Source organism: Dendrobium catenatum, unplaced genomic scaffold, assembly GCF_001605985.2.
Source record: "Dendrobium catenatum unplaced genomic scaffold, ASM160598v2 fragScaff_scaffold_908, whole genome shotgun sequence".
NCBI lineage: Eukaryota > Viridiplantae > Streptophyta > Magnoliopsida > Asparagales > Orchidaceae > Dendrobium > Dendrobium catenatum.
The window spans coordinates 304,445-329,018 of record NW_021319370.1 but is presented as its reverse complement, the minus strand read 5'-3'; the positions used below and the strand labels follow the sequence as shown (position 1 = coordinate 329,018).

The 24,574-nt window shown below is 36.9% G+C and overlaps 1 protein-coding gene and 2 non-coding genes across 6 annotated transcripts in view; 1 reads left to right on the top strand and 2 right to left on the bottom strand.

The window, feature by feature from the left end:
* The window catches only part of LOC110112796, an 81,626-nt gene that overhangs the window by 25,013 nt on the left and 32,039 nt on the right, over positions 1-24,574 (bottom strand). For all 4 annotated transcript variants that reach the window (XM_028697279.1, XM_028697278.1, XM_028697277.1 and 1 more), the window contains exons 2-3: positions 13,242-13,311; positions 1,786-2,045 (exon numbers count right to left, since the gene is read on the bottom strand). In XM_028697279.1, coding sequence (XP_028553112.1) covers positions 1,786-1,968 — 183 coding nt within the window. In that variant the 5' untranslated portion in view covers positions 1,969-2,045; positions 13,242-13,311. The remainder of the gene's footprint in view (positions 1-1,785; positions 2,046-13,241; positions 13,312-24,574) is intronic.
* On the top strand, positions 22,730-22,803 carry TRNAD-GUC. The gene has a single exon. It is a non-coding gene; the product is annotated as a tRNA-Asp (tRNA).
* On the bottom strand, positions 23,931-24,002 carry TRNAN-GUU. The gene has a single exon. It is a non-coding gene; the product is annotated as a tRNA-Asn (tRNA).

The following is a 24,574-nucleotide window of genomic DNA, read 5'->3' as shown; positions in this document are numbered from 1 at the left end:
CAATTTATTAATTTCGTATACGCAATTCTTGTTTCATCTTCATTGTATTACATCACCTTACAACCCCGTTTAGGAGTTGCATGTAGTTTGGATTTGGGTCGGGACTTACGACTTTCACTAAAAATAACCCGTATAGCGGGTCTTACAGCTTCCCTTGGAAGTAACCATATAGATTTGGGTTTGGGGTTATTCACTTAGAAGCTTCCCAAGCATGTGAGCCTTATAACTTCGCTGTCCGGCTGCCTGCAGGGTCGCGTGAGAGTCGCCAGATGAGCCATGAGGCACGATGGGTAGGGCCTGCCGGCAACAACGATGGCCGATGGACTAGACAAGGACTTGTGACCGGACGACGAATGGACCAACAGCCTCGTGATGGACGGACGCGACTGGGTTGACTATCGAGAGTCTCGAGACTGACGCAATGACGCGATGGACAAAGTGACTGACGCTACAGACGTGGGAAACAATCAACATCTTCAGATTTCCTGGGTCAAATTGGATTGATTTTGGGTTTCCGGGCAACCCGATTTGCAAACGGGTCGAAAACTCGAACCCGAGCTCGACCCATATGATAAAAGGGTTGATATGAACCTGGAATTTTTCGGGTTGTGTTCGGGTTGGATTTCAGGTCGTGTCAGATTTTGACACCTTTAGCTACAAGCTTGGTGTACATGCAATAGTAGCAATTAATGGGAATTGAACTGCCCTAAAACAACCATGCAAAATAGCACACTTATGGTTTCTCGACTCAAGTAATGAGCTATAGTTCAGGTCACAAATTTTAAATGAAAATGTGACGAATTGAGGATAATAGTGCATTAATATATGGCCCGAATCCACCTCAATAAAAGAAGAAAAGGTTGGAACATTTCTGCTTCACATAGTAATGATAATGGCTGAGAAGGATCCGCCAAGCTAACAAAGATGCATCAAACATAGCAATGTCTTTACACGTCACTCTTATATAGCAATTCCAATTATGCTCATCTAATTGTTTTTCAAGAAAGAATATCATCATTCAGTCAGGTTATTCAACATCAAGTAATTGTTGCTTAAAGTTTTTTTAACATGTCGAAAACCTGTGACCCCTAATTTTTTATTTCCTCACCTTATCTACCATAAATCTCTCTTATTCTCCCCTTGATGCCACGCTAACCAATGTGAGAGCAAACAAAATAAACTTTAAGATTCTAATAAAAAGAGAAAACCCTTCTCATCAACGATATCATCTTTATGTGAAGAAGTAGAGAGATTATCTTCCATAAATCATGCAACATTTAAATATATTAGAATTACCCACAAGTTTTTATAAATAACGGCAATATAAAAAATAAAAATTCAGTGAAAAACAACATGCGAGACTACTAAAAAAAAGGACTTAGGGGTAACAAATTTGAATCATAAAATGAATTAAGACACATGAAACATAACCATAACTCTTAGAAGCTTATTGCAAACCACCTTACAAATTAAACAAATTAAGACACTAAGTACTCCACTGCAAATTTTCTTAGACGTGTATGCAGAAAAAAAATGGAAAATAGCTATCCAGCATCTTCGAAACAAGAAATTACAAAAGAATATACCTCACCAAAATTAGTTTAAAAAAAAAAAAAAAACAGCGAAACAAAAAAAAGTGCTTACTTGCTAGTCTTTCTGCCCCACAAGTAACATACTAGGACAGGTAAAGTACAATTGATAAGCATTCTAAGAGAATCTTTAAATCATTAAAAACATTATGGACATAACAGAAAAACAAAAAAGATGAAGTTGTCAAAATAATACCTGAACCTTATCGCTCCCTAAAATTTGTGTTATTCTGCCTGACCAAAAACAACCATCACACCACCAATCAACTAAATCCCCAACTTTCCAAGAGTCATTAACAATGACTATCACATCAGATTCTGGAAGAACATCTGGTAGTTCACTCTTATGACAAAAAGGTGGATAGCGAGGGCGTACCATTGGCTCAAATTTATCATGTAGACCTACTCCTTGGTTTGCATAGGGGGGCTTTTGATACAGTTTTGACCATCTTACTCCTGCATGCAGAAATATATAATCAATCAAATCAATGAGATTAACCATCTTGACCATGTTCATATAAAATAAAATATTAAGATAATGAATAAACGAACAAGATCTAATAAAGGAAAGTTTCCAAAATGCATGCCAAATATATAAATTTTCAAACATGCATTGAAGTCCAAATTTATCAATCACATTTAAAACTTGTATCATATGATAGAAAAGGACAGAGAAAGAGAGTAGAAGTAGAAGAAAAAGTGAATTAACCAGAAACAAAATAAAAAGATCAATTTTAGAATTCAATTCATATTATAAATCCTTATTGCCAAACCAAGGCTTGGTCTCAAAGAAATTACCAAAATCATTTCTCAGGATTACCAAATTTTGATGATAAAATTCCCTGAAAAGTGCGTCTTTGACCATTTTTGGGTTTATGAAGAGGTGCGTGCAAAAAGCCAAACGTTGGATTCAAGTGAGAATATTTCAATAATTAAAGCCTATGAATTCTATGTCAAGGCAAGCGATCCAACCATTACACCAGCGTGTACACAGTTTAAAAAGGTATTCAAAGTACATGCTTCATCACGTAGTGCGCAAAAACTACCTAGAAACTTGCACCTTTGTGGTCCAAGTGAGGCATGTACTTCTTTTGTTTGAGGTTATGCCTCAAGGCATTTTAGGTGACACCTCAAATTAATGCATTAATAGAAGTTAAAAAAAAATTGTTCTATAATATACCAAAGACAACTTATATCCTATTTAAGATTTTTAAATTAAAATTGCGAGAGTCAATTGAGAGTCCACAAGCGGAAAGAATAGTGCAGTGATAGAGAGGGTTGCAAATAGGAAGAACTGCACCTACGAGTAGTCTACAACATGCAATCGGGAGGAATGTAAGGGTTTTGTAGACGCCTAATCACGATTGATTAAGATTTCTTTTCTTTTCCTCTGGAAAAAAATAATAATTTCTTTAGCGTATTTTCCTTATTTTCTTGTAACAATTTCTTTTTTCAAGAGATATTATTTGTAAATTTTAATTTTATCTTTAAGCTTTCTTTTAAATATTTTTATTTTCTTTTTAACTATTTTTAAATTATTTTGTACAAATATTATTTTCTAACTTTTTTATGTTCATAATATGAATTTTTTTTAAATGTATATCTTTTTATTCATTTATGTTTTTTACTTTTCTGGCTGCTTTTATTTTCATTTTCTTATTCCCACGTTTAGCCTTATTTTAATGTTTTTTCATTTACTTTTTAACTTTTTTTATTTTTACTGATTTCTCTTTTCCTTTTATTTTAATTGGCTTTCTTTAATTTCTTTTAGAATTTAAGTTTTATTTTAAGAATTTTTCTTTTTTTGGTTTGAGGCTTATGTCATGATCTACCTCAAGGCTTTTACACCTCATCTTGCAAAGGCAAAATGCCTTGATTTCTGATTTCACTTTTTTAAACCAACATACATACTAACATAAAAGTTTAATGACCCAAAAACTAATGACTCCTAAGCATTCTTTTAAATTAGGTATTCGCTTACTAATTTCTATCCTAAAATATTAAAGAATAAAAGAATGTTCAAGTTGATGTAATACGCTCCATGAACCAAAATAGCAAACTAGTTATTTGATAATAAAAACCTTCTTTGGTGCCATCTAATGGTTTGCCTAAGTGCATTTATTGGTTTACATTTCACGAGGCTAACCATATGAATGTAGATCAGGTGGTAATCAAGCTTTAAGTATCAGACAAGCTCATATGGATAATCAATTCAAAATTGTAAAGAGATCCATAAAGATGAGCAAGAAAGCTCAAACAATCAAGTCCCTAGTTCAAACTTTATTTGTGTTTTTTTTTTTTACTTTTCTACGAACATTGTATGAAGTGCTAGAATGATAGATGTGGCTTCCAGGATTTTGGAAACGACTTCTCTTTAATTGTGTTTGGTTATTGTCATGATTTGATTGCATTTCCGTATCTATCAAGAAAATGACTTTGTGAATTGCATATGAATGAATCAACATGCATCGACCAATATTTCAATTTAAGTAGAAAGCATTACTTTTAACGAAAACCTACTTGAACATGTTCTTTTAAGACTAATTACACATGCGTTCCAATTTAAAGAGTTCTGAACTTGTAGTTATCAATTTTAAGGTTTCATGGTTTTATGAGTATAAAAGCCATGCTATAATTAGAGTTCTTTTTTTCCTTAAAGCATAATTTTAAAATAAAAAACAAACATATGAGCACACAAAGGATACTTACAAAAAATTGTAAGAGAAAACAGAAAATTACATAATATAAAATGGAGATAACATGATGGCAAAGGATGCAAATACTTCAAAAAAATAAAAAAACTGCAAAACACTAATTTGAAATGCCTAGTTTGAATCCTGATGAATACAAAGGAGTAACGATATTTTTTTTTTTTTTCATTTATACCCCATCTAGTAAACATGATTTGAAATCTCCAATCCACCAGGGTGTTAAGACTTTGAATATCCCCAACTGAATCATAATGCAATTGCGAATCATGATTATGAATGATTTTTTAAATCAAATGGAGATGGAGATGAGGGGCTATTAGAATTGGAGAATCAAGATCATTGATATTGTTTGTAGTTGATGTGGTAACAATAACTATGGGGTTGGCAAGGATGGGTACTTAGCTCTAATTCCACTGAAAAGTTAAAAATTGGATTCAAATTCTAAGAAGAAACCTAATATGATTAAAGAGGAACCAAAGTGACATAAGGTCGGATTTGATCATTTATATGTCTCTTACGCCTAGGAGTTTGATTTTATCAATTTTGTATGAATCTTAAAACATTCATAGTAATTGTGCCCAAAGATCTTGCATGAGGAATTACAGAAGGGTATGTCTTCAAATTGTACCTTCTACCAATAATTATAAGACAATGAGACAATTCACACCTCATTTTCAAGAGTAGTATTTCAAGAGTAGTACAATCAAAATCAATAGAACTATAGCCACATGGCCTAAAAAGATGAGCGATAACAACATTCAATTGTAAGGGTTTATCAAAAATATATCCCAAGGAGTATAACGTAGAATGATTGAAATAATGTAAATGAAGTCGAGAAAGTGCAACACAAATATGAGTGATAGATGATTTCTAAGAAAAGTAAAAATGTGGAGATCATTTTAACATTTGCCTAGGATATCCATTAACATAGTAGGATCGCCGATAGAAAAATCTGGTGTAATATAATTCTAAAGAGAATCTTACAAAGATGTAAAAAAAGGTTCAATGATCCCAATGGAGAAGTCACAAACCAAGTGTAAATTTGTTATGAATTTGTGAAAAACCTCCTTATGACAGACCAAAAAATTTGCCCACAATAGAAAAATTGATTGACAGGCAAACTCAGAGATTAACTCTTTAGTGAAAATAAGTGTTGGCTTACTTTGAAATGTTGATGGCTTCTTATGTTGAGAAACTAAATCTTGTTGAAAAATAAAGACAAATGGATGGGAAGAAGGGCATTGAATTCCTGAGGTCCTAAACCTCCCAACAACATTGATGAAGGATTTAGTGGTGTGAGGATGAGGAGAAGCAATATTCGAAGATATGTAATGAGGGATAGCCTTCTAACTAAAGAATTATTTGTTTATTAGGCATAAACATATGAAACATATTTAATATAATTGCATTACTTTTGTGTTTCAAGTTTAATGATTTCTGAGGTATATTTATAATTTCCATTTGATTTGCAGCTATGTTTACATTGCTTACATCATAGTTTGAAAAATAAAAATAACAGGAATAAATGTCTTTACACTCAAAATTCAAATACAATATATTTCAAATATCATATTGATTTCTCAAATTTCAACATTGGAGAAAATGTATTCATATCTTTTGAAGCATTTTTTGAAAATTTCTTAGATGTTATTCTGTTGAAATTCTATATTTCAATCAATTTTGAGGTGGGAGAGTAGGGATTTCACAAGGCTTCTTTGTCTGCATTATCAAAAGAAAAGTCCTAAATTTGCCTAGGGAGGTTTGTTTTGGATCTGAAAGTTGGAAGTTGGTGTAAAACCACATCAAATATTGATTTACAATGGCTTACTCTTTTAATTGCTTACAATCACTTCATATACTTCAAATTTCATCAACTATTAAAGCTCGTTAGTTTTTTCACTGAGAAGTCCTCAAACTAATCAGATAAAAAACTACAAATATTTTTTATTTGAGCTAAAAAGTAGTGAAAATTTGGAAGTACATTAGAAGCTCTAATTAGACTGCTACCATAGTAGCAATAATAAAATTTTGAAATTTGAACTTCAGCATTGGCTTAATCATTAGGATTCTTAATTAACAGAAGAAATATATCAAATTACCCAAAATTTTTCATTAGCAAAGACTTGAAATGGGTAGCAGAGGTCGCACCCAGAGCTTTCCAGGTATTTCGAATTTGCTCAAACTGACCAAATTCCAAATTCATAAAAAAATAAACATTTTAGGGTATTTCAAAACCATTGTGCAATTGTTATTATTATTATTTTATTTACTTCAAACCAAATAATAAAAAAATAAAAAATCCTCACATTCCATTTACTTTACACTCATAATACATGCAATCAAACAACCCCTAAATGATGGTATACAAGTTTTTAATAAATGTCACCAACTGCTAATTGCAGATTTTCACTGAGTATAATGCAACATGAAATAATTGGATTATTTTAGGTAGGCACAAATGGAGAATAGAGTAATATGCTATAACCCAAGGAGCTAAGATATTAAGTATCAGAAGGGAGAAAATGAAAAATGATGGACCAAAGATAGTGTAGATATTACAATCCATGATAACCAATCCAATCTATTTACTCTTGGCTCAATTTTAGATAAACCGATTCAAATGGATGCTGTTACTATTAAGTTAGTTATCTAGGCCATCACAGGCTAAGGTCCTGGTTAAAATGAACATTACTATCACTTTGGAGAAAGAGATTTGGATTAATTCCATTGGTCATGGCTATTGAGAGAAGATAGAATCCGAAGGAATTTCCTCATTATTCATCTTGCAAAATTTTTTTTACCACAATTTCTGATGTGGACATCGATCAAAGGTCAATTCAAGCATGTGTATCGCCGAAGACAGCGCAGATCGACGGCTACGATTCATAGCCTTTACTTTTGATGTATTTCATGTTTTATTTAGTTTGCATTTCCATTGCCGATGCACTAAGTCGTAGGATAATGGTTGCTCGTGAGATGAGAACGGAAGTGATAGGTTTCGAGCAACTTAAGGAAGACTATTCAGGCTGCCCCGATTTTGGAGAAACCTACTCTAAGTTAGCAACTGGAGATGAACATATCGTAGGGGATTTCATGTTGGAAGATGGATACTTGTTTAAGTCCCAAAAACTTTGTATTCCCAATACGTCACTTCAAGAATTTCTTGTTTGAGAATTACATGCTGGAGGTTTAGCGGGTCACTTTGGGCAAGCCAAGACCATTGCAGCTGTCAAAAATCGATTTTACTGGCCGAGTCTTAAGAGGGACGTTAGCAGATTAATAAGGCGGTGTCACACCTGTTAATTGGCCAAACAGCAAAAGCAAAACACCGGCCTTTACACACCTCTCCCCGTGCCTAACCAACCTTGGCAAGACGTTAGCATGAACTTTGTCTTAGGGTTACCCAAGACCATTAGGAAGCATGACTCGGTATGTGTAGTTGTAGATAGATTTTCTAAGATGGCCCATTTTCTCCCGTGCTCCAAAACTTTTGACGCCACTAGAATAGCTAAGCTGTATTTTGATGAAATTGTGAGACTTCACGGCCTACCCAAGACCATCGTGTCAGATAGAGATGTGAAATTTACTAGTTACTTTTGGAAGACGCTATGGCATAAAATGGGAACCAAATTACAATTCTCCACTGCTTTTCACTCCCAAACGGATGGCCAAACCGAAGTAGTGAATAGGAGCCTAGGAAATCTTTTAAGGACCTTGGTAGAAGAAAATATTAGGGACTGAGACTCTAAACTACCTATAGCTGAATTTGCTTACAACAACTCTATAAACCGATCTACGGGTCTAAGTCCTGCTAAAGTCGTGTACGGTTACCTACCTAAATAGCCCATTAATTTAATTCCCATGAGTCCTAAGGTTAGAATTTCAAAGTCTGCATGTGCATTCGCATCTCATCTTCAAGAATTGCACAAAGAAATAAATAAAAGAATTCAACAAAGTAATACTCACTATAAGATTGATGCTGATCGTAAGAAGAGATTTAAATAATTTGAAATTGGAGATTTTGTTATGGTACGGATTCATCTGGAGCGGTTCCCCCAAGAAACCGTTAAAAAGTTACATGCTAGAAGTGCGGGCCCCTTTAAGATAATCTTGAAAGTAAACAATAATGCTTATGTGTTAGACCTTCCTGAAGGCTTTAATATGAATCCTACGTTTAATGTTGAAGATTTAGTAGCTTTCGAGGGACCCGAGTTTAACCCTGATAATCCACTTCATAATAAGCCTTGTGAGAACACACCCAGTGAGATCCCCAGCCTACCTCCACTCCCCAAATTACCCCATTTACCCATTGCGGAGATGGTCGAAGCTATACTTGATAAAGAAATCATTTCCACGAAGGAAGGTGGTCGCCAAAAGTACTTGGTGCACTGTAAAGGGAAGCCGGCGACAGAGGACACATGGATAGATTGAGAGGAGCTGCAGAGTTTGGATCCAGATCTCCTAGAGATATACGAGAGCTACAGAGATTTTTACTCGACGGGGTCGAGCTTTCTCCCACATGGGGAGAATGATGTGGACATCGATAAGAGGTTCAAGCATGTGTATCGCCGAAGACAGCGCAGATCGACGGCTACGATTCAGAGCCTTTACTTTTGATGTATTTCATGTTTTATTTAGTTTGCATTTCCATTTCCTAGTTTACCCCTATGAGGAGTGTTGTCTTATTGTAGCCCAAAGGGCATTTGAGTACTTTTCATTTCTTTATGTTAAAATACCTATATATAGTGGTCTCATGCTTTGTAATAGGGTAATGAATATTTGAATGAAAATTGTTTTGTTTCTACTTCTTCTTCTTGCATGAGAGCTTGAGAAGGGAGAGAGCTCAAGGGGAGCAATTCGCAAGGCCCACCAGTCGTTGGAAGAGTCCGCAGCTCGTGGTAAAACCCTTCTATCTTCTCGTTCGTGTTTTCCGCCGACCACCACCACAACCCCGGCCAGCCACCTTCCCGGCAACTTCCCCTTACCCACCCAACCCCTTCCCTACATAATTTTCAAATTTGAAAATTTCAAATTTCAAATTCTTTCCTAATTTGGAACTCCAATTTAGGAAAGTTTTCATGATGGAATTCAATTTCAATTTGATTTAGATTGGAGTTATGAAACTTATTGCCACGTCATCATCCTAAATTGGAAGCCCTTTTCCCTTGAAATCCCCTCTCTCCCTCTATGCATGCCGCCGACACCCCATGGAAAAATTCCCCATTAATTGCTTGTTTAATGCCTTGACCGTTTTGAAATCATAATTTGATTTCAAATATTTTTCCCTCCTAAATTACTTAAAACTGAAATTAACTTTCAGTTTTAATAATTTTAAACCTCCTTCCCTCTAAGAGAGGCCGGCCACCCTCCTTGATGAGCCCCATTAATTGCTCATTAATCCCCCTTAATTACATTTGAAATTTGAAATTCTTTTCAAATAATCCCTCCAAATTTACTAAAACCTGAGATTAATTTCAGATTTTAGTAAATCTCTTGCTACATTCACCCAACCTAAATCCCTTCACACAAAACACCCGCCCCTCTCCCCACGATGGCCGAACTCTCCCTTCCCCTTGGAAATCCCGCCGGCTCCTCTCTCCTCCTCCTCCTCCTCCTTCCAAGGCAAGGACTCTCCCTCACCGCCATTTAATACTCTTCTCCTTGAAGGATTCTCCAACGACAAGCATGTATGGCAGACCCGGAGTTTGAGTGGGACTTAGTGTTTAATGCCGACGGAAGCATTAATATCCTACGATCCCCATTCTTTGACGTGGGATTTGAAGACGACTCTATCGTTGAAGAGTAATTGGAACAAGTTGTGCCGGTTCTTGCGGACGTCATCGACCGCCGAAGTCCAAGCTACGATTGGAGCATCAACAGTCGGTCGCTCCCGCCATCCTCGCCACCGTCAACCTTTCCGTGGTTCAAGGCCGTTGGATTTGCTACCGTCTTCGTGGCATCATTAGGCTTACTAAAGACCGTCTCCCGCCAAGCCCTACTTGAGTGTGAGTGAGCAATGTAACTCATTGTGTAATTTCTAAATATTAGCCGTGGGATTCTATTTTACTCCGCATTTGCTTCATTAAGATGATTTCGAGATCTATTGTTAATAGTGCCTAAACAACTAGTTGTAACTGCTTATCATAACATTTCAATAACGGAAAATTCTTGAGCCTTAACCTACGATACTCTAATCTTACATTAGTAAACTTTGTGATTCTTAACGAATTTCACGTGCAATTCTTGAATGTATCACATCAATTTCTCTACATGTTTTAGAACAAACCCGAAATTATGATCATCCCTAGCAAAGATTGTGGGTAACACTCAATTGATACTACCCATTCTTCTAGGGTAATTGTTCATAATTCAACTAATTCTAATATGATTTATACACAATGTTCAAGCAACTTTAGATATTTTTTAAGATTCAAAACCCTCTCAGGACGTTTTTCCATAAGTGGAGCTCGATACCGCTTCTTCCCACAAGTCCATTAATCCAAACCTCTCAGAGGTAATTGTTTCTAATTATTTTTTGTTGTTGGGATATTGGTGATAAACTCTCACTATATTACCTCCGATGTTAGTATTTTTAGCACAAAAGCTCTGGTGGACGAGAGGTTTCAAATTTCTTGCTAAGAGAGTAAGAAGTAAAAGAATATATATATATATATATACTCTGAGACTAAATTGGTCATAACCGAATTGTTTGGGGATTATTTTACGTTTTTCATATATATATATATATATATATATATATGAAAAACGTAAAATAATCCCCAAACAATTCGGTTATGACCAATTTAGTCTCAGAGTATATATATATATATATATTCTTTTACTTCTTACTCTCTTAGCAAGAAATTTGAAACCTCTCGTCCACCAGAGCTTTTGTGCTAAAAATACTAACATCGGAGGTAATATAGTGAGAGTTTATCACCAATATCCCAACAACAAAAAATAATTAGAAACAATTACCTCTGAGAGGTTTGGATTAATGGACTTGTGGGAAGAAGCGGTATCGAGCTCCACTTATGGAAAAACGTCCTGAGAGGGTTCTGAATCTTAAACAATATCTAAAGTTGCTTGAACATTGTGTATAAATCATATTAGAATTAGTTGAATTATGAACAATTACCCTAGAAGAATGGGTAGTATCAATTGAGTGTTACCCACAATCTTTGCTAGGGATGATCATAATTTCGGGTTTGTTCTAAAACATGTAGAGAAATTGATGTGATACATTCAAGAATTGCACGTGAAATTCGTTAAGAATCACAAAGTTTACTAATGTAAGATTAGAGTATCGTAGGTTAAGGCTCAAGAATTTTCCGTTATTGAAATGTTATGATAAGCAGTTACAACTAGTTGTTTAGGCACTATTAACAATAGATCTCGAAATCATCTTAATGAAGCAAATGCGGAGTAAAATAGAATCCCACGGCTAATATTTAGAAATTACACAATGAGTTACATTGCTCACTCACACTCAAGTAGGGCTTGGCGGGAGACGGTCTTTAGTAAGCCTAATGATGCCACGAAGACGGTAGCAAATCCAACGGCCTTGAACCACGGAAAGGTTGACGGTGGCGAGGATGGCGGGAGCGACCGACTGTTGATGCTCCAATCGTAGCTTGGACTTCGGCGGTCGATGACGTCCGCAAGAACCGGCACAACTTGTTCCAATTACTCTTCAACGATAGAGTCGTCTTCAAATCCCACGTCAAAGAATGGGGATCGTAGGATATTAATGCTTCCGTCGGCATGAACATTACTATCACTTTGGAGAAAGAGATTTGGATTAATTCCATTGGTCATGGCTATTGAGAGAAGATAGAATCCGAAGGAATTTCCTCATTATTCATCTTGCAAAAATTTTTTTACCACAATTCTCTACATGTTTTAGTAAATTCTCAATTTAGTCCCAAATTTTCATACTGCCCCAATTTAGTCCCCTAACTATTAGAAAATATCTCAATTTAGTCCAAAAGTCAATAACAATTAAAGTGAACCCCAACAATTAGATATGAGGGGATTTTGAGTATTAGAGTGTATCTGAGATTATATTTTTATTTTTATATATTTTGTAATTTATCTTATTAAATTAAATAAAAAAATAATAAACGTGGCTAACTTTTGTATTTATTTTAAAATGATAAATAATTAAAAATATAAAATAATATAATCTCACATTTAACTGGTGGAGTTAATTTTAAATTTGACATTTTTTAATAGTCGAAGAACTAAATTGGGTCTTCATGAAATTCTATGACTATATTGGATATTTCTAATAATCGATGGACTATTTTGGGCATTTACTCTTATGATATATATATCAAGTAAAATTCATTAAATGAGGACCTGAGATTTCTTCTCTTCAGACAAATGGCCCTTTGTCATTATCTGCTTGATTTTGTTAGTGTGTTATGGTTTTTGCTTTAACTCTAGCAATTTTGCACAATTGCTTCTTGTTAATTTTTTTTGCATTCACTAATAATAAAATCTTTTGGTTTAAATAAAACAAAGATGATTGTTCCGGCTCTAGAAAAAGATAATTTTCAAAGGGATTCATGAAGCCAACCCACCATAATTAAGATAGTTTTGGCAAGGAGGGTAATCTGATTTAGGCAAATAGGATTTTGAAATTCTGTAGAACCAAAATAAAATACAAGACAACTTAACTAAAATGAAAATAAATGGATAGCATTGCAAAATAGTTTCCCGAAAGAACTTCGACAGTAAATGAGATGAGGTCAAATGTTTAGCAACCATACTCTACTTTCTAGATAATTATGGAGCCAAAAAATTGCTATCAAAATTCATCATTATGCAACACCTGGCACTTTATCAACGTGTCAGGGAATTAATAAAACACACAACACCAATAGAAGCAGAAAAACACTAAAAAACAAAAAAATTTATGCAATAAAGATATACTCACTCTCATCTGGGTAATCGAAGAACTCTAAACGATGCCCAAGAATTCCTTTCCGACAAGATATTTCCTTTATCTGGTCAAAGTAACAATGATTAAAGGTGGAAAAAACAAAATACATAAAACAGGAAAAAATATTGAAATAATGAATTCCATGACTTCGAATAAGCAATATGGATGATAGAAAAAAAAGTTGAGACAAGAGTGTTGGCTCAAAAAAAAAAACGACAAAACTAGATTTCCCTTGAGGATAGTGTCAGGGTTTAATTAGATCTAGGGTCTTTACTTCCCATATTACTTATAAGCATTAAACTGGATTAAGGATGAATAAGTCAAAAATTGAATTGATTTCCAAAGACTATAAAACCTTCAAATATTTACGGTTTATGCCACAGGATCTGTCCGCTAATAGAATTTGACTTTGGAACATTTTCCACACCCTCTGATCACATCCAGACCCTTGATTATAACTTATTTAGCATTAAACTGCATTTTGGTCGACTCACTTTGACCCCCAATTGACTAGGGGTCAAAAATGACAAAAATGCCTCTTAAGGGTAGTTTTGGAATTTTTCATAGATTTAAACATGACCTTTTCAAATTAAATTTCAAAACCTCTTCCAATGCATCTTAATCATCAATAGGAGTGCAATGGACCAAAGCGTTGACCTTGGTCAAACTTGGTTAATCAGGTCAACCAATTTTGACCAAAATACCCCTTAGGGATCTAAATAGTCATTTTAAACCAAATGACTTCCAAATTGTATGAGATCATTTCATTCAACTCAAAATGTCAAACCAAACTTGTTATACCCAAACTCAGGTCCTTGGTCAACCTAGTTGACCAAGTCAACCTAATAATTCCTTAAGGCTCCAAATGGATATTTCCAACCCATTTGGTCAAACTAATTTCTTCAAACCCTCAAAACTATACTATAATATAGTTCAAACCTTCCTAAACTTATCATGAGTCAAAGCATAATGGATTTGACCAAGTCAACCATTTTTAATTTGATCAAACTCCCACATGTGTATGTTTACTCATTCAAACTTTACTTGAATTACTCCAAACCCCTTTTAAATCATCCTACCAGCATTTGAGACCTTCCCCTTTGCACCTCATCACCTCTTAACTGTTGACTAGTCAAACCTAGTCAACAAATGAGTAGGAAGTGGTCAAATGGTCAAATGGTAAAATGGTCAAACAAGCTCTTATGTGAGCTTAGGTGGCCATGCCGCCTTGGCAAGACAATTCTACCCAAATAATCCATGCAATCATGTACCGGAGCTCGTACAGGAGAGACTTTGGAGAGCTTGCATACTGTTTTGTTCTGTTGGAGAGTTTAAATTTGTGTTGTGGGGAGTTTTGTATAGAAGTTTATAGATTCTTGTTGAGTTGAGAGATGCGGTTGTTGGGTTGTATAGTTGTTTAGAGAGTTGGCTCATAATGAGCTAACCCTTAGTTCAATAAATGAACTGAAGCCCAGCTCATAAATGAATTAAAAGTTTAGCTCAAATATGATGAATTACTAGACTCAAGAGAAGCCAAAATATGATTTATTTTGGACTAGTGTTGACCCCCCTTTTGTCTACATCAAAATGAATTAATTGAAATGATTATTTCAAAAAAAATAAACTCACAAAATTTTACTTTCCAATAGCTCCAAGAGAAAACTATGATAAATTTCAGAGAATTTCGGCAACCTCCTGACGCCCCCTCCCCTCGCGGGAAAGTTAGGACGACATTTGCTTATAATTTCTTCCCAGTCGGACCCAAGGTTGATTGCGCGAGGCCTTGAATTTGCAACTAGCTCGGCCAGACCCAAGCTCAACGACATGAGGTCTTCATTTCAAAATCATCTCGATTGGATCTAAGATCAACGACATGAGGTTTTCAATTTCATCCCAGACAGATCTAAGATCGACGACGCGAGGGCTTCACTTGAAATTCTTCCCGACTGGATTTAAAATCAACGATGTGAGGTCTCGAATTTGACACTATCTCAATCGGATTTGAAATGATCGGCATGATAGCCTTTGATTTAATTATTCCTGATTATTTAAATTTTGAATTTAACAGATAAAGAATAAATCTTAAATTATTAACTAAAGTCTGACATAATTTCATAAGGCAATTGTGGTAGATTTGAGAAGTTTGGAAGGAATAACAATAATTAAATTTGTGAGGGGGGAGGAATACAAAAAAAATTAAACCTGTGAGTGGTTTTGAGAGAAATAAAGAATACTTATACTTATGAATGGATTTGAGAAAGAGAGAAACAAAGAATTAAACCTATGCAAATTATATACGCTAGAGCAGATTTCATTTTGTGAGTGGTTTCACACAAGTTAGGTATTTTAGTAGAAATAGTACAGGACACTTATTATCAAATAAGAAAAGGCACTCGTAGCAAAGAAAATAAAAAAAAAGCAATTGGTATTCCGGTATAGGAGGCACGGTTGGAGCAAAGCGGTACAGTCGCGGGCTTCCGTGCTTGAATGAACGGCAACGAACGACAAAAGGAAGGAGGCGGAGGCAGATTGGGTAATCGATGGGAAGTGGACGTTCGACAACAGGGAAGCGGAGAGGAAGATTTTTTAGAGAAATTAAGAGTGTAAGTTCGTTTCTTTCTCTTCATTTCAAATCTACTCAATAAAAAGGGATGGAAGAGAAAGAAACGAACTTACACTCTTAATTTCTCTAAAAAGCCCTACTCCCCTCTTCCATGTTGTTGAATGCCCACTTCCCATTGATTATCCAATCGGCCTCCACTTTCTCCCTTTTGGCGTTCGTTCAAACACGCCGCTCTGCTCCAACCGTGCCTACTATACCAGAATACTCACAGCGCTTAATGGAAATGGAATCTTACTACTGCCAAGCAGAATTCATGCATTAATATCGTTTTTTAGCAAACAAATAGTTAAAGCCAAAAAAAAAGATGAAAAATACAATTCAGTATGGTATACTTCAAATCTACGAAATGCTAGCCTCTCAAGGGAAACATAAATGTACTACAACCATATTTGTAGCATGATATATATTTCATGACATGGTCGTATGATTACACACCTCATCATTATTAAAAGAAAAACCTGCAATGCATTTCTAATAAGAAAGGAAAAAAAAAGACTATGTAAGTGTTTGATCCAATATTATTCGTGAAAATATACAAAGAGCTCACCATATGTGAATTTTTATAATTTATATTTTAAAATTTATATAAAATGAGTAAATAAATGTTTTCCTAATTTATCATAAGTTAAAAAGAAAGCACTTAACCATGTAATGTCAACTTATTCTTTTATTACAAGCAACATAGTAGATAGAATTATTATATGAAAGCATGAAAAATGACAAAATAATGAATATCAAATTAGAAAAGGTTGGCTATGAAATGATATGATACTTATATAACAAGTGGGGCAAAAAGGACCCCAAAAGAGACAAAAAGGACCTCTATGTAATTCAATGGCGAAAATGTCAGTTTTACTTGGGCTCTATTGAATATTTTTATGAAAACTAACTATATGAAACTAACTATATGAAACATGATAGTCAAACCTTTAGAAGACTAATTATGATATTCCATATATGCTTCAAATAAAATAAAAGATGATCATAAATATAATATTTATGTTGTTTTGTAAATATTTGTGAGTTGATGCAGTTATGATTTCAATTATTATTTTTCCTTATAATCTTGCATATAAATTCTTATTTAAATTACATAACTTTATGAACTTTATAGCTCACTAGTGTTATACTGGTTGTTGTTATGATTTCAATTATTATTTCATCCCGGCATGTACGTTGTGCGATGCGTCATGGGCCTCCCACCAGTTGCTTGCAAATAAGCTAATATCTGGTGTGACAGCCTGGCTCTGCAAGCTTACTGCTTTCAATTTATCAGTGGCCCGCAATTTTTATCAAGAATTCTTTGCTTCTACTTATAGGTGAATTATAACATTGCGATACAGGACGCTCATCGTTTACAATTGTCGTATGTTGGTGAATTGCATTCAGTGTGGCATCCTCCAATACTACTTTGTAAGTGCTTACATTTATCACAGCTCCTTTTGTATTTGTGGTGGATAGCATGTCATATACGTGGCGAGTCTCCTACAATGTTACATAAATGTTTGCATTTGATGAAGCTTTTCTGCATTTACTTTACAATCTTCATACTTCACTCATGAAGACATTACTATGCTCATAGCAACTATCACGCCTCTTTTATAAGCATGTGCGTTATAAATTAATTAATATTTGTAGGTGATACAAGATGCTTATTGAGAGCCGCTTGTATGTATAACACATGACTATGCTCACTGCACTCGCTTGCATGTTGCTGTTGACAACCGGTTGAGCTACATTCATCGCAAATCTCATCATGCATGTTGGCCAACAAATTTCTACATTCATTTGCATCGGCTATTTAATCTTTGTTTGCAAGCAAGATGTTGGCTCAAGAAAAATGATGCATCCGCATGAATTCTGTTTTGCAGCTATAGGATTCCATTCTCCTTAAGTCAGATTGTAGTTAATCAGATTTCCTTTGTGGGTAGTATCAAGGATTAATTAGATTTGAGTTACTTCCAATGAACGCGTGCACTCATAGTTAATTACCTCTCGTAACACGTGAGAAAGAACTCTCGTTTAAGGATGAATAATTTTAGAAATTTTAGTCTCAGTTGTGGAGAAACTGAAAGTAAACTCAATCAATATCTCATGATTTCCTCGTCCCGAGTATACCTTAGATTTCAGTCTACCAACACTAATAATCATTGACAATAGTGCTATCATGCACCGACACTTCTCCTCAAAGAGGCGTGCAATAGTTGTTGAATTGGCCCAGAAGAGCTGGCAGTTACTTTATGGGAGTTATAGGCGACATAAGGGCTTCCAATTTTTCTGACCGACGAAATAAAGCATTTCTAGCAGATGAGCTTCCGCAAGGTCTTCCAAAAGTGGAACAAATCTTACAAGTTCGTTCAATTGATTCAATATCGATGAACCTCGAAAGAAGAGTTGAAGGTTGGGATGAATGTAACCAAAGGATTCTTGGGATCCCCTTGGGATTATTGAAAGAGTGAAGAATTGCATCATTTGGGAAAATTGCATGAGGTGGGGCCGGCGGAAGCAGGTACGTTGCTTCGTGAAATTGTCCAGCTAGTTCGTTGAACCGACCCTAATCAAATAGCGAGACCGAATGAAACTACAGACGAAACAGGCGAGTCAAGCGGCAAAACCGCGATGGCGGGAGCAGCTGGCAGGGCCAAATTGTACTTTTGAGAGAGGAAACATGTTAAAAGTGAAGAGAACGTTTTCTCACAAAATGAGAATGAAATCTTTAGATAATGTCGGTCTCTGTAACTAATATGCCTTCTAAAAAAACAATCATGAATCTTTGGAGCCCACAAAAATTTGATAAAGTCATGTGAGCAAATAAAACAAACAAAATCACATAAGTCCACATTTCCATTTCCCTTGATGCAGGACATGAACGCAAAATTGATTTGATTAAAAAATTTGCACGCTTAAATTTTAGAGAACAATAATAAGTAAAACTTATATTGATTTAAATGATAAGATAAAACAATAAATCGATAAAACAAGCTTAGGCCAAATCACATGCATAGAGATTAAGATCTTAAAACAGTCAATTCCTCTAGTGTTGCATACTTGGAAGAGTTTTTAACGAAAATTCTTATGCTAACAATAAGATTAGTAACTATGCAAGGATCCCTCACTCAACTCTTTAGATTACTAAGTTTTAGCGGAAAAACATTAACATTATCTTCATGAATTGAATAAAACCACAATTGAGAAGCAACTATGAAGATAAGACAGTTAGGGGAAGGGTTTACCCAAAGAAACAGGAGATACAAAGCTTCGGTGGCTATTTGGGTGCTTGAGAGGAAATGGACAGCAACCAAGAACCTTTTTTGATGTTGTGGGCAGCAATCTGAAATTTTAGAATAGCATACGATGATCTCCCGTCCAACTGGACAGCAGGAAGAGGTGCAGAATTTCTCTGGACAAAAACTTGAAATGTTGGGGAACACCGTGGATAGCTTCTATAAAGTATTGGGAGCTTTGGACTACAGCGTATGGCCTTCAGGGAAACAAGACAACATGTCAATCTAGCTGGAACACAGGGACAGCCAGCAAAAATCACAGGGGCACGAGAGGAGAACGTGGGGAAGATCTTGGGAGGTGATGGCTAGGGCTGAGACAGGTTTGGAAATGGGAATTAGATAGTATATGGGGCGGATTTAATTCATTAGGAGGGAGAAAAGAGCAGCAGCTTAGGTCAGGATTGGGTGGGGAATTAATGGGAATGGGGATTAAGTGGATTAGAGAGAGGAAGTGGGTCGGCCATACATGGGGATTTAATTGGGGGAATTTAGAATTCCTTTCCAAACTTAAGATGTTAATTAAGGAAAGGGAATTAGGGTAGAATCTCTAATTATTTCAGATTTGAAGAGATTTGGAAAATATCCAATTTAGATTAATCTTATTTTAGGAAAGGGTTCAAATTTTGAATTTAAAATTTGAAATCTTTCCAAAGTTTAAGATGATCTAAATTAGGCAAGTCTTTATGGATCTAAATCTTTACTATTGCCTAATCTGATGTACTAATGGCTAATAAGGGTCTTTGTAGAATCTCGTGCATATGAACTTTCACTAGCGCCTTTGTTTCCGCTTTCCAATTTTTCATTTCCAATCCTTTTCTTTTGGCTATCTACACATTCGATTCTACCATCTGAGCTACATCCCCCCAGTCACTCACATCGGTTTTTTTTTCAGTAAGATTTGAGCGGTTTATACACTTTGTACCTGCGCTTACCTCTGCGGTGGTTAGGTTAAGACAGCCAAAGTGCCCCACACCCGTGACAACAGGGACCTACTTCACTATGAAACGAGATTTCCCGGGATAGGAGGCTTGATTCAACTAGTGTACCGTAAGGTAAGGGAAAGGTTAAGTGGAGGGTCAGAGCGGAGTTGTAGAAGCGATAGCTAGTTATCTATATCTATAGTGAAAATAGCGAGTTAGGGAGAGGTAGGGGGGAGAACCTAACCGAGAGAAGATCCACGGCGGAAACGGTAAACCAGAGCGCGAAAGATCAAAGTCGGAACATAAACTGAAGACCTGTGTTTATATAAAGAAAATGTGAGATCCTTTTCACACTAAGAAATTCACAAAATTTTGGATAGGTGGGACATCGATTCTCATTCGATTTCACGGGAATTAGCTAATAAGAAATAGACGGCTAATTTCACTATGGTAAGCTATTTTTTTAGTAGATGTTCAATAAAGAGTAAATGCAGAATGAGTTATTCTCTTTCTTATTCTATTAGCTGTAATCGATTGAATGGCCAATCTCCTTAAAGCGAAGACGTTAACTAGTAGCAGGAACAGCACCGCTAAAAGAAAGAGGCGCGAAGCGTCTTCTTCGACTTACAATTACATGTCTTACGCATCCTACTTCATTGGCATGCGCAGTAAATCAGTAAGAAAGTCAAGCAGTACAAGTCATTACACAGTCAATGAAGGAGCAATAGTGTGAAAGGAAGAGGGAGGCTACCCTACCCACTTTAGATACAATTACGATAGGTTATTTGACCCAGAGCCAGAAAAGGCGCTAGCTAAGGATCTAGGGTTTTCATTGACCAGCGATCAGAAAGTAGAAAAAGTCTTTGACACGTTTATCCGATAAAGAATTGGCTGAGTTGTCTCGGATGAGCATACTTCGAATAGCTCGTATGAAGGGTAAAGCATCTTTCCTTAAAACACTTTCAGTAAACTAAAAACTAAGGAATACTCACTTTGGCCAATCCTCGGAGGATTCCCTTTGCTCCACTAGCCTTGATTAGCTAATAGAAGTACCAAGGTGCGTCTGGGAGTCTCGTGAGCAAGGCTGCATATAGGAGTGATCTTTCCTTTTGGATGGCCTTAAGGCAGACCCAGACCAAGATAGCGGTTGGATACTGCTGTGATTCTCATGCATGAGAGCTGTGAAACTAAACAAGAAAACTATCGTGTCTAAGTTCAACGCTGCGCGCCTTTTGAGAAAATAGAATATACTTCACACACATCGTTCGAACATCAAAAGAGAAGATAGAAAAGAATCAGTCAGAGAGAATGTCTGGAGATAGAATAGTAAGTAACCGTAACCGGGAAACCCGGAAGCAATCCACTAGGGCTGCTAATGCTAAGGCCATCACAGTCTTGGTTGGAGCATCCGTCCTAGGTGTCATACTCACTCTTCAAGGTCTCGCTCTTCAAATCTAAGATGAATGGAGGATTTCTCCTTCCTTCGTCCTTACTGTTTGAGAGTCTTTACGACGAACCTAATGGATAATGGATCCAACTCATACATCAAATCGTCTGCTGATGTAAATCGGTCTTAGGAATATGGGCACATGATATCTAAAGGAAGGGTCGAAGCGATTAGTGGAATAGTGCTTACTTTCCGGTTAGTCAGGACAGATGTGAACGAATCGGCTTAGCTTCATTACCTTCCTACCTTATATTCTAACTAGGAAGATTCTCTATCACCTATAGGCCGAATAGAAGGAATTAGTGATAGCTGTACCAATTAGAGGAAGGAGGCGTATCGAAGTCACTTTCTTTCATCTCAGTCGTGAGAAGAAGAAGTTTGCAGATGCTCTGCCCACTTTAGCCTCAATGACTAAGATAGACTGTGGGGTTGACTTGCAACCGCTGCAAATTGAAGCAAGAGATAGCCCAGCTTATTGCTTCAATATAGAATAGAAGAGGAGCCTGATGTCGTAGGCCGGATAAAAAAAGATGTTCCTTTCGGGGGGGGAGTAGGCTAAGATCGGATCGAGAGCTTCAATAGCAAAGAGGAGGTCCAGTTCCCAAAGCTGACCCCCGAACAGCTGCCGGACTGCTCTACTTACCTTCTCTCTCTTCGGACTCCTTTTGCACTGAGAACACAATTCATCACCGTCCTTCTCACAAGAGGGCAAACCTGGTACGTTGATCGAATCTTCTTTCGCATCCAGGCCCGAGAAAGTGGTTCAGGTGACTACCGGAATCATTGATGAAGCAGGTCAGATGGGCTTAGTAGGGCTCGAACCTACAATATTCCCGTTATGAGCGGTACGTTTCAACCAAAGAAAAAACAAGCCCACTAATAGCTTATATAGTGGCCCTTCCACTTTGGTATAGTTGACCCTACCTATTGACTCAAGGTTCATAGGAACAGGGAACCCTGACATAGTGGGATGTAGGCTTCAGTTGTGTTTTTTTCAAAACTTCTTCTTTTCTTTCTTTTCAAAACTAACTGATAGCTGATAGAGCAGAGCGCGGAGCCCCTAGTCTAAGCGAGCAGAACCGTTTGTTTATACTGTCGTACTACTCAAATCAAAGAAAAAAGTACCAAGAATGGCATTCTGTTGTACAGCTACTTTTTGCGTAACCGAACCGGTAGGTTACTTTTTGAATCGACAGTAGTGACGAAAGGGGGAAATAGCTCAGTTGGTTAGAGTGCTGGTCTGTCACGCCAGAAGTCGCGGGTTCGAACCCCGTTTTCCCCGCCCGATCCTCCAACTTTTTCCTGCCCGACCCATTTTGTCTTCACTGGAAGCTGCTGATCCCGGTGTAGCAAAAAAGACTCTTCTTCTTTCTTCGGTCTCCCCCCACCCCCCTCGTTTGTTGTGGGTCGCGTCTCACCGCGGGCACTTCATGAATGAGTGGAGATCTGCCTTCCCCCCTTGCTAATTACCAAGGACTTCGTTGCCCCTAGTGGCGAAGAAAAAGTTGACCTATACGAGAGTGAGGTGAGGAACCTCAACCAACAAGAAACTTCCCACTTGACTTTTGATGTCCCGTTTGACGATTCTGCTGCTAGTTTCCGACCACTTAGAATGAGTTCTTATTCTTATGAGTTCTAGTTTTCAGATTGAACATTTCATCATTCTGAGAATTCTGAATTGCTCTGATTAGGAGGAGTCTTCCCCGTAGTGACATAGTCATCCTCTTCATGTCTCATTCTTCCATTTTTTTGTCCTGAGACATCAATATCCAACAACCCCTATTATGAATTATGAATCGCCAAACCAAAGTCTTCCTACTTCGCCATTGTTCCTATCAAACCAGAAAGAAAAAGTGAGTGGACCTGACCAATCATTACTCTAGAAGCTATTCTGATATTTCAATTCGATAGAGATTCAATTGTAGAAGTGGATTTTTTTCTTGAGAAGTCTTATGGATGATTGGTTACGGAGGGACCGTTTCGTTTTTGTCTTTGTTTAGGCTGGTCCGGCCTATTCACTACGTGCCTTGTGCTTCTTTCGGTTGGTTCACAGGTACAACTTTTGGAACGGTATACGATTGGCCAGTTCCTATTGGTTGTAATTTCTTCACTGCTGCGGTTTCTACTCGTTTAGCACATTCTTTGGGCCCTGAAGCACAAGCAGATTTGACTCGCTGGATTAGGCGGTCTGTGGACTTTTGTTGCTCTCGGCTAATAGGTTTCATGTTACGTCAATTCGAACTTGCTCTATCTGTTCAATTGCGACCTTCTAATGCAATTGCATTTTCTGCTCCAATTGCTGTTTTTGTTTCTGTATTCCTTCTTTATCCACTGGGTCAATCTGGTTGGACAGGGGTCGCTAGGTAAGAAAAGCTATCACTAGAAATTCGAATTCAGAAAACAGAAAATCTCCCCAAGTAGGATTCGAACCTACGACCAGTCAGTTAACAGCCGACCGCTCTACCGCTGAGCTATTGAGGAACAACGGACTTCAGGAAGCCGACTCTCGTTCTTTGGACCAGAAAAAAGTGAGTCACTTTTTCTTTTTCACATACACCGGGGGAAAGGGTGACGATAGCAATCCTCTTTCTTTGCCTCCCCGGCCGGAGAGCCTCCAGGACAGGACAAGGGGGGCGGCGGTAAACCATCCACTCTCGATATGCATATTGATCAATTGATCTCCGCGTCCTGCCAGTTCGCTAAGTATACTCACTCTACCGAGTGGCAAGGCTTCCACTATTCCTGCCAAATTTTCATCCTAGAAGTTTGCAAGTATGAGAGAGTCCTCTCTCTGTCTGTCTCTCCGAGTTTCTACTACTAAGACTAAGTGAAGTAGCACTTCAGCTATGAAATGAGAGAATAGATTCCGATCAACAGGAGAAGGTGGTCCTTTCATCTCTCTGCCTGCTCCATGCTGTATAGCCTAAGGATCATGAGCTGGTTTCATGCTAGAAGACATTAGATCTGCCCAGTCATTTCGGTAGATGAAGTAGTGGGAGGTCGCGAAGTAAGGGGGCGTGTGAAGTTGAGAATTTAGAACATTGTAGCATTCT